At 35.9% G+C, this 11,373-nt stretch overlaps 3 protein-coding genes across 3 annotated transcripts in view; 1 reads left to right on the forward strand and 2 right to left on the reverse strand.

Annotated features, from left to right (window-relative positions):
• Positions 45–1,487, reverse strand: LOC110262487 (APO protein 1, chloroplastic-like). Its single transcript, XM_021103176.1, has 2 exons — positions 1,148–1,487; positions 45–1,052 (listed from the first exon to the last, which is right to left on the reverse strand). Exons 1-2 carry the CDS (start codon positions 1,477–1,479, stop codon positions 218–220), a joined length of 1,167 nt encoding a protein of 388 aa, XP_020958835.1. The 5' UTR covers positions 1,480–1,487; the 3' UTR covers positions 45–217.
• LOC107644715 (APO protein 1, chloroplastic) lies at positions 1,575–4,417 on the reverse strand. Its single transcript, XM_016348641.2, has 4 exons — positions 4,087–4,417; positions 3,552–3,622; positions 2,590–2,957; positions 1,575–2,494 (listed from the first exon to the last, which is right to left on the reverse strand). The coding sequence occupies exons 1-4, from the start codon at positions 4,133–4,135 to the stop codon at positions 1,660–1,662; spliced, it is 1,323 nt and encodes a 440-aa protein (XP_016204127.1). The 5' UTR covers positions 4,136–4,417; the 3' UTR covers positions 1,575–1,659.
• LOC107641480 overlaps positions 9,905–11,373 on the forward strand; it is a gene marked incomplete in the record, with an annotated part of 2,037 nt that continues 568 nt past the window's right edge. Inside the window, 2 exon segments of the mRNA XM_021103177.1 lie at positions 9,905–10,139; positions 11,320–11,373. Coding sequence (XP_020958836.1) covers positions 10,032–10,139; positions 11,320–11,373 — 162 coding nt within the window.

Consider the following 11,373-nt stretch of genomic DNA (forward strand, 5'->3'; position numbering starts at 1 on the left):
AATATATAAATTACTACAAAGAATACAATCAAAAGCTCAAAGCTCCAAAATTTAGTTTATTCTTATTTAACCTACTTTATATATTATATATTATATATACATACTAAAATTGGATGCACAGAAGCAGCAAGCAGCTACTGAATGGATCAAGCATTTTCTGATTTCTGATGAATCATGATTATGCATGTATAAGAGCCCTGCATTTACTCAAATCTAATCATACAATCAGGTTTGCTTCCTCATTGTCTGGGATTACAATGTCAAGTCTCATCATGGGCTTGTACTCGTCCGGGGAGTGAGCTCCGGCTTGCATGCAAACTTCGACCACGGCCGGAGCCTTGCCATAAAATCTCTTCAGTTGATTCCTCATGGGAGGTCCACCAGGGTCTCTGGCATGCCACACATAATTGGGAGGAAAGACTTCATCCACAGTTGCATCCTGCCAACCATGTTTTCCATCCCTCCATTGGTGCTTAAATGATCCACAAAGCTTGGCATTGTGACCCCACGGTCCGACATGAACCTCTGAACAATAACCACACGCTTTCACAGTGTATTTCCTCATCAACTTCCTGACACCCTTTCTAACTGTTTGATATGCATCTATTGTTTCTTGTGCAATTTCAGGTATGTCTGACAACGGGGGGCATGGAAATCGCTCAGAAGCTCTGTAAGTATCGAATTCAAGTAGAGAAGAGGACTCTGCAGAGCTCCATGGTCTAGGTTCCTCTAAATATCCACCTCTGTCGAGTATTTTCTTCCCTAACATCCGTACAGGGTTGGTCCGTCGCCGTGAAGGATACTCTGGGATATCAACACCAGCTTGAATGCATAACTCAACAACAGCAGGGATCCGGTCGTAATCAAACCGTGTGTGATGCTTAATGCGCCTACCAAAGGGGTCGAATAGATGATAGGACTCAATTGGGACAAGTATATCATTGACAGATCCCTTGACCCAAGCATGGGAGCCGCGCCGCTTTGAACTCGTAGGACCTTGACAATCCTGAATGAGGTGACCAGTCTGACCTACATGAACTTCTGAGCATTCGCTGCATGAATCGAAAAGCATATTACAACAAACAAAAACGAAAAGAAATCAATGAGGACATTCCATAAAAAAAACAAGGAGAACAATATAATCTACCTACAGCCATGTACAGGAATGACATGCAATAGCTGTGCAAGGCCTTTGATCAAAAGCTTCCAAGCATCAAATACTTCGTAGGCAACAGGAACTAGATCTGGAACAAGCAATCCATTCTTTGGAGGCTCAAGAGGCTTCTCAATTCCCATCAATGCAAGTTTTTTGTCCTCCTTAGCAGCCTGCCTGATCTCCTTAAAGGGAATAGGGAATGGTTTTTTCTTTTTCTTAGGAAGTCTTGGTGGGAAATCCACATTCTGGGGTGTTGTTTTTCGTCGCCACACACGTTCTTCGCCTCTGGGCTTTCTACTGGCACAACATAGTGTCCTACACATTGTTGATTCACAATTTAGTTTATTCTTATTTAACCTACTTTATATATTATATATTATATATACATACTAAAATTGGATGCACAGAAGCAGCTAGCTTCTACTGAATGGATCAAGCATTTTCTGATTTCTGATGAATCATGATTATGCATGTATAAGAGCCCTGCATTTACTCAAATCTAATCATACAATCAGGTTTGCTTCCTCATTGTCTGGGATTACAATGTCAAGTCTCATCATGGGCTTGTACTCGTCCGGGGAGTGAGCTCCGGCTTGCATGCAAACTTCGACCACGGCCGGAGCCTTGCCATAAAATCTCTTCAGTTGATTCCTCATGGGAGGTCCACCAGGGTCTCTGGCATGCCACACATAATTGGGAGGAAAGACTTCATCCACAGTTGCATCCTGCCAACCATGTTTTCCATCCCTCCATTGGTGCTTAAATGATCCACAAAGCTTGGCATTGTGACCCCACGGTCCGACATGAACCTCTGAACAATAACCACACGCTTTCACAGTGTATTTCCTCATCAACTTCCTGACACCCTTTCTAACTGTTTGATATGCATCTATTGTTTCTTGTGCAATTTCAGGTATGTCTGACAACGGGGGGCATGGAAATCGCTCAGAAGCTCTGTAAGTATCGAATTCAAGTAGAGAAGAGGACTCTGCAGAGCTCCATGGTCTAGGTTCCTCTAAATATCCACCTCTGTCGAGTATTTTCTTCCCTAACATCCGTACAGGGTTGGTCCGTCGCCGTGAAGGATACTCTGGGATATCAACACCAGCTTGAATGCATAACTCAACAACAGCAGGGATCCGGTCGTAATCAAACCGTGTGTGATGCTTAATGCGCCTACCAAAGGGGTCGAATAGATGATAGGACTCAATTGGGACAAGTATATCATTGACAGATCCCTTGACCCAAGCATGGGAGCCGCGCCGCTTTGAACTCGTAGGACCTTGACAATCCTGAATGAGGTGACCAGTCTGACCTACATGAACTTCTGAGCATTCGCTGCATGAATCGAAAAGCATATTACAACAAACAAAAACGAAAAGAAATCAATGAGGACATTCCATAAAAAAAACAAGGAGAACAATATAATCTACCTACAGCCATGTACAGGAATGACATGCAATAGCTGTGCAAGGCCTTTGATCAAAAGCTTCCAAGCATCAAATACTTCGTAGGCAACAGGAACTAGATCTGGAACAAGCAATCCATTCTTTGGAGGCTCAAGAGGCTTCTCAATTCCCATCAATGCAAGTTTTTTGTCCTCCTTAGCAGCCTGCCTGATCTCCTTAAAGGGAATAGGGAATGGTTTTTTCTTTTTCTTAGGAAGTCTTGGTGGGAAATCCACATTCTGGGGTGTTGTTTTTCGTCGCCACACACGTTCTTCGCCTCTGGGCTTTCTACTGGCACAACATAGTGTCCTACACATTGTTGATTCACCCGTGTGAAATTGTTGATACTTAAACTGCAATAAAGAAGAAGCTAAAGTGTAAGTTCTAACGAGGCTGTTACAGAAGATAAACTAAAGGAACATATCATATTTAAGGGGAAAAGCCTAACAAATTCTTCCAGCAATTTCTGTGGTTAATTTGTGGGCAAGCGGCCACAGGAAACTCTCTCCAGGACCAAAACCATAAAATTGAGATACATCAATCTTTCTCTAAGTGTGTTTAACATGACTTGTTTCCAGGTTTCATAAGTGAACAATTAATACTACTATAAGGCACTGTCACGGCCCCAATTAATTCACCAAAAATGTACTAGGTGCTATCTCTGTATAAGCAACTAAAGTGAAGATGCAATCATGATATTGTGATGAGGCTACTACGAAAGACTTCTTTGAGGTCGTCTCTCAGTCACACATATCAGAAAATTAAGTCATGTCAAAATTGATAGCCACTATTATAGTTGTCTATAGGTCAACAACCTTACATGGCAATTTAATTTTGTTGGCCATTACATTCCCTTAGCACATACACCAAATTTCAATTAAACCAGGCAGTGCAATGAAATCTAGATGTCATAAATATCTCAGTTAAAAACTATAAGCATATAACACCTTGAGACCAAGAGAATACGAATTTGAAGCTGATAGCTCAGTCCTGATAAACTCCATGCTAGTGAAAACACCTGCAAGTAACAAACCACATCAGAACAAGCAACATGGGCATGGACCATATGATTAGAAAGTAATGAACACAGCAAGACTCTGCATCCTGAGGTTATGCTTAATATTGTTAGCTTAGAGTTTAAGAATTCCATATTATTTGACTAATCTCTGACTTTAAGGAGGAGTCAGGAGTGCATAGGAAAATATTGTAACTTTTTCGGTCATGTGCACATTTTATCGAACACGTGGTGGGCAGCAAGAAATTTGCATCATATTGAGGAAAGAAAATCCACCCATTTTCCAAAATCAAAACTTCTGAAATTGCTTCAAAGTCTGAGGATAGGAAAGAATGGTTTTCACAGGAAAAAACATTGGGAAAAAATGGAAATTATTCTTGGGTAGGCGTTGTATTGGTTCGATAAATAGATGATATTCAAGGAAGTTGAGTAAGAAAAATGAAAACTAAAAAGGTAAATTAACTCACCGTTAGAAGAGGAGTGGCATAGTGCAGAAGAAACTAATGGAATCCCCATGTTTATGTAAATAGGAGGCACCCGCAACTCACCACCTCACAGAGCATGAAAATGGTAACAGAATAGAGAAGAGTGGATTGAGATAGAAAGAAAGCATTACATTACAGGGGTTGATGATACTTGGTAGAGTTGCATTCAATTGGTGACAAGATATTTTATGGCCTCAGCTTGGGTTTATGACAACCGTTTCTGTTGTGGAAGTTGAGATTCCATGGCAGCTCTTAAGTTCTTAGTAGTTAGTAGTGATTTTATAACAATTTTTTATGAGCAAAAAAATTTTGTTGGGTTTCTATGTTCAACTAATTGGATGTGAATTAGAGTTGGCCGCTAATCAATAAATTACTACACATACAAAATGTGAATATTAAATTAGAACATTTTTAATAGAATATTTTGAGAGTTTATCTATATTTGAAATTTACATTAAATTGAATTAATATCATTTTAAAAATATAGCATCATCTTTTTTTTTCCTCAAAGACTCGATTCCAAAATTTATAAATGAGAATAAAAAGATTATGTCATTTGAATTATAGCTCATTAGTAAAATATAAGCATCATCTTAATGAAAAAATAATAAAATTTTATTATTCGTATAATTATATTAATAAAATAATTAAAAAACATAAAATTCTAATTAAATTAAAACTAAACATTGGAGAGACAAATTTTATTTTTAATTTTAAATTACTATTTATAATATATAATTTCACAAATATTTATATATTATTTTAAAAAGATAAATTTTATAGTGTTTTTTATTGTAATATCTAAGTTGTCTAACTTATTTTTAAAAGTAAATAATAAAATATTTAAAATAAAAATAAAATATTTAAAATTTACTAAATATTATTTATTTGTTTTTCTTAGTAAGTTAGGCACAATTTAATATGCACTATAGCATTTATCTTCTGAAAAAGGTTTAATTATTCTGCAAGTCTCTATAGTTTCACTAAATTTTCAATTAAGTCTCTATACTTTTTTTCTTTTCAATTGGGTCCTTGTACATTATTTTTTTTTATTTAGTCCTTATTAACGTTAAACGTAAAAAAAATGTTAGTGAATTATGAAATTACTTGTATACCCCTAAAAAGAAAAATAATATACAGGAACTCAATTGAAAAGAAAAAAATATAGGGACCTAATTGAAAATTCGGTGAAACTATAAATATTCAATAAAAAATATTCCTATAACATTGATAAAATAAAACAGAAATGTAAGTAATAAGTATATATAAAATTCAGTTTTCATCATTCAAATATTCATTATGATCATGTAACATTTTATATTTGTGTGGATTCATAAAATATAGTTTGTATCTTTATCATATCATGGTATACCATAGAAAATTATAAGATTGTGTAATTTGTGTTATTGAAATTTGAAATCTAAAAACGAAAACTATAGAAAACATAGTTTCAATATAATAACTACACTCCTATCTTTCCAAATTTTTAAGAATTTGTGGGAGTACGTACTCCTCATCTAGCGCCCGACGCTCTGCTAGGATTTCACTGCGCCGCCTTCATGGTTACACATTTCTTTGTCTTTTCTTTGTCAAACTCTTTTTCATCTTCTTCTACTTTCTTTTCTTAATTTCTTTTCCACTTAGCTCCCTAATTTTCCTTTTACCTCCCAATTCATTCCTCTTTTAATTCATTCCGTTTTCTAATTCACTCATTCCATATATCTTATGTCGCTTTGAAATCATTGAATACCAATTCTGATTTTCTCTACACCAAGAGCAACAAATCAGAGACTCAGAACCCTTGTATAATTGCTATGATGGTGGAGGGTGCCAGCCTTCAAGTGGCACCCAAAGAAATATGAAACTGCTCTCGTGGAATTGTCGGGGTTTGGGGAGACCCCTAACAATCCACAATCTTAAAGGGATTTGCAAATCCTACTCCCCCGAGGTTGGTTTTATCTGTGAAACAAAAAATCAATCTCGACAAGTTGAAGAAAAACTAAGATCTTGTGGTTTCAAGGAATGGTTTATTGTAGATCCGGATGGATTATCAGGGGGTTTGGCAATGGCATGGAGGGATGGTTGCACTGTTCAGATTTTACAGCATGGTAGATTTTTTATTGCGGCATCAGTTCTGACAGCTGGTTCTAATGATCCCTATGGTGTTCTAGGTGTTTATCTCAGTTTAAATGATCAACATAGAATGGCTCAATTTGCTGAATTAACTTCAGTCACCCGACAGTTCGATGGTAAGGTTGTGTTAATGGGTGATTTTAATGCCATTTCTAATCAATTGGAGAAAAAAGGTGGGGGGTGCTAAATCTCCTTCTTCTATCGAAACCTTTAACAATTTTATTGATGATAATTCTCTGATTAAGATCCTCTATCCCCCTATCTTTTTCTTTTTTGTGCAGAAGGTCTCTCCTTCTTGCTACACAAGGCAGAACAAAATAGACTAATTCAGGGTCTTCAGATACATAGGCGATGTCCCAAGGTCAACCACCTCCTGTTTGCTGATGATTCCATTTTATTCTGTAAAGCTAATCCTGAAGCATGTTCAAATATCCTGCATTTATTGAATTCTTATGAAAGCATCAGTGGCCAGAGGGTAAATCTTAATAAATCTGCTGTATTCTTTAGCCACAACACTCCGTCCACTACTCGTACACTACTGGCTAACTCTATGAATATTAATCATATTGGGGCTCAGGATAAATACCTTGGTTTGCCTTCTACAGTCTCTAAATCGAAAAAGGCTTCTTTTAGTATGATCAAAGAAAAGGTTCGGAAAAGAATCCAAGGGTGGAAGCGCAATCTTCTTTCGTCAGGTAGTAGACACGTATTGCTTAAGGCAGTGGGAGAAGCTATTCCTATTTATACATTGTCTTGCTTCAAGTTGCCTGATAGTTTAATTTCAGAAATTCACTCTCTACTTTCTCAGTTCTGGTGGGGACAAAAAGGTTCTGAAAGGAGGATGGCTTGGATTAGCTGGGACACTATGACCCACCCACGAAAAGAAGGAGGCCTTGGATTTAAAGATCTCAGAATCCAAAATCTGACGCTTTTAGGCAAACAGTTTTGGTGACTTGTAACACAGCCTACTTCCTTATTATCCAAAATCTTAAGAGGTAAATACTTTAGCAATGGTAATGCTATAACGGCAGAAATTGGAGTCTTACCTTCTTGGGGATGGAGGAGCATACTGGAAGGTCGAAAGATTGTTGAAAAAGGTCTTAATTGGGCTGTGGGTACTGGTGAGAATATCCGAACCTTTGAGGATCCTTGGATGCCTCCTCCGTATCCTTTAATGATTTCTGACATGCCACATAGACAGGCTATTTCTGAGTTGGTTCCAAGAGTTAAAGATCTAATTACTGAAGATAGAAATTGGAATCAGAATCTCATTCAAGAATTATTTCCCCAAAACGTTGCAAACAGGATTTTGTCAGTTAAAATTCAGCAGAGTAGGGACAAATTGCAATGGGATTTGAACAAATCCAAGCAATATGATACAGCTTCAGGTTACAGAATTGGCTATTTATTTTACCATCCGCCTCTGGAGCTTTGCCCTAATTATATGCAGCAGAAAAAGCCGTGGATTGATCTATGGAAGTTGAACTTGCCTCACAAAATTAAGCTATTTATCTGGAAAGTTCTCCATAGCCGACTTCCGGTGCTTGCTCAGATTCATCACCGCATCCCATCTATATCACCAATATGCCCTTGCTGTCATGAAGCAACGGAAACAGTCACTCATTGTTTGATCGATTGCTCTAGAATTAAAGACGTGTGGTCTCAAAGTTATCTTCGTGATTGTCTTCCCCCTCAGAGTTCTAACGACTTTTGGATATAGTGGACTGCATCAACAGAGATACTTAACCCGTTGAAGAATGCTGACCGTAATCCTCAATTGCTTGCCATCATTTGCTGGAACTGCTGGAAAGCTCGCAACCAGTTGATTTTTGAAGGTTCTACTTCTATGCCGTCTGCCATTCTAGCAAGCTCTATCAAGTTGCTCCGTGAAATCCAAAGAACTCCCAGTTTAGGTCGTCATCTCCATGAGACAAGCTCTTAGTTGCATTCAATTTGATTTATCATTATTTCTTCTTTAAGATTTTTCTTCGTTTTTCGACCACGCACCGTTGGATGAATACCTTCAGTGTAGTGTCTTTGGAAAATCCCCACCTTTTATTATGCTGTTCTGCTTTTGGACATCTTTGTATTTCATTTTTTAATAATTAATGAAATATAACCTATTATCTTTGGAAAAAAAAAGGATAATTTGGAGAAAGATTAGACTTGAGTTCATTAGATGTCCCAACAAGATAGCCCTTTCCACCAAAAGTTTCAATCAAAGCATGGTAGCCTGCTTTTTGAACAAAGAAAGTTGGAGTAGGATCATCTTTGTGAGGTCTATTCATCTCTTTGGGAGTTCTTCAATCACTTCCATATAAGAGTTGAAAACAATCACTGTACATGTAATTGGACTGAATTGAAAGAAAAGACATATAAGACAACAATCCAAAATTTTCTCTGCACATTCCTGAATTAACACTATACCTCATGATATGTTATGCTATTTTATAACAAACTTTTAATAAATTTTTTTTTTTACATATCTTATAGTCCTTCAAATTTATAATTGATGAAAAAAATTTACAGAAACATCTTGGAAGTACAATGATAAACTCACAAGTAAATTAACTTACATTTTTTTTTTGCTTCTTATTACCCATTTTCGATTTCGTTCTTCTTTCTTTCTTGAATTATTCAACTCAATGAATTCAGTTTAAGAGAAATTGAAGAGCTTACTCCAAAGCTGTGGAGGCAACAAAGACTTCGATAATGACCGTTTATGTTATAGAGTTGCCACCAACAGCGTAGAGCAATGCCGCACAGACCAAGGACGACGGACGCTCACGCCGCCAAGGACGACGGACACTCACGCCGCTAAGGAAGACGACGACACAAATGGATGATGACACCAACGAACAGAGAAAAAATGCCACTGACTTCAGAGAACAAGTGCTAGTTAGGGTTCTACAAAATGTTAAGGGTAGTTTTGGAATTTTGAAAGTTTGGAGGTAGGTTCAGTTTGATATTTTAACCTAATTATAAGAATATTCGATTTTTTAACAGAGTATTCTGTTATTTCAAACGATTTTGTCATTGTAGAGACTAAATTAAAAAAAAAATAACGTCTAAAGATCTAATTAAAAAAAATATAAGAATCTAATTAAAAATTTGATAAAATTATAAAATCTGTAGAATAAATAAACCTTTAAAATACTCAAAATAATACTAAAATTATAACTAACATTAAAATACTCTCTCGATTCAACATAAGTGTCGGTATCAACTTCTTTTAGATTATTAAAAAATTAATGTAAGAAGTAAGAACAAATACTTAGCAAATAGTCAATGTTTAATATCAAAATAAAAAGAAAAAGTCAAAGTATGCATACTAGATACCAGACAAAGAAACTATAGAATTTAGTTTTAGAGTGATGATATGCATTCAAATTTTTTTATAAATTAAAGTTAAATTAAATAATAATTTAGAGTAATATTATTTATAATTATATTATGAAAAAGTATAGGTAATTAACAACATTTTTAAATAATGTATGAACAATGTGAATTAATAGAGTTAAAAGAGTAAATTAATCTTAAATTTAATTAGTAGCATTTAATTAGGGTGTAGTGTATTCTTATTTGATTGATGATTGTTCATGTTGTTTAAGTTAGTAATTGTTTACCTAGCATTTCCCTATTATTATTATTATTTATTTTCAGAGAACTAGAGAGAGTTGACTGACAAATTAGAATTTGGTAGAGAGAGAGAGAGATACTTGTAAAACACTAGCACTCTCCATTCTCCATTCTCACTTTCCACACACAAGAATTGTAACTGCAAAATCACGATCATGAACAACGGAGACGAAGATAACAAGGGCTTAATCTGGAAGCTTCCAGAGCTCAAATCCAACGATTTCGGTAAGATTGGTCCCGCCTTCGGCCTCGGCGCCGGCTGCGCACAAAGTTCTCTTTTTTAATTTTTCTGTCCTTCGATTTATTCTCATATTCTTAATTTCATATTCCTTGATTCTCACTATGCATGTTCATGTTATATATTCTAAGTTAGGATCCTTGTATTTGTATTCCGTGATAACCAAGTTTGTTATGATGAATATATGGAGTATTTTATAGTGGAAGAACCTTGAAGGTTGATGATTGATGAATTGAACTTAATAACTCTAATGTAATGTGCTCTCCACAGAAGAAGGGAATTGTTGGTGGTTCAAGCTTGCATCTTTGTTGATATTTTGTTGTTGTTTAGTCAAATTACTGATGAACTGAGAGAACAAACAAAGGAAGAAATAACATATGGAAGTCATAGTTTTTGTTTGTTTTTTAGGGATCCTATCAACACCTGAAATGGGACCTTGCACTTATATCTCAGTTGCTCAACTTGATTATTTTGTGGTGGCTACTCATTTGAATGAAGATGATAGCTAAGATGTAAACATGTTAAGCAGTTTAGCGAATCATGTCAAATTATTTAATGGTTCTTAGCTATCATCTTCGCGTGAAGATTTCTTTATGTGAGTAAGTCACTTTATTTTATAGTCCCATTTGCTTTTTGTTCATCCAATTTTGATCCTCTTGGGCTAAAGACGGTGCAACTCATCCCCCAACCAGAGTTTTTTTTGCGAGATTTCCCGAGAGTTTTGCAGGGTTTAAACAAATTTTGGAGTTGTTTTGGGGAATTAGGGGTTGTAATAATTAAATTTAGGATTTAAATCATATCTTTTTACAAACATGGCAATGAATTTCATGACTTATATTTAGTCAGATGAGAATTTGAGATTCTTACTCTGCTTTAGATTTTTCCTTCTAATATTTTGTTAACTTTTCCAACTCAAGGTTTTTTCATATATGTGCACTGGTTTGAAATATATCTTAAATCTAAAATAGCTTTGGAATGAGATGTGTTTTCATACTTTATAGATTCTTGTTTCTACCGTGCCATTTGATTTCTCTTTCATGCCTTTTGGCTTTTGGCACATGACCTTTCTAGTAACACTGCCGGTAATGATATCATCCTTTAATTTATAGTAGCAGAGAGATGTAGTCAATGTTTCTAAATTAGAACGCATTTTCTACACTGTTCGGAGATCATAAAATCTTATGCATTGTACTCTAATGATTCCAGGTGTGGGTTTCGGCCCTGGAATTCCAGGATTCCAAGTAGGTTTTGGATTCGGT

The sequence above is a fragment of the Arachis ipaensis genome, chromosome B05, assembly GCF_000816755.2.
Source record: "Arachis ipaensis cultivar K30076 chromosome B05, Araip1.1, whole genome shotgun sequence".
Taxonomy (NCBI): domain Eukaryota; kingdom Viridiplantae; phylum Streptophyta; class Magnoliopsida; order Fabales; family Fabaceae; genus Arachis; species Arachis ipaensis.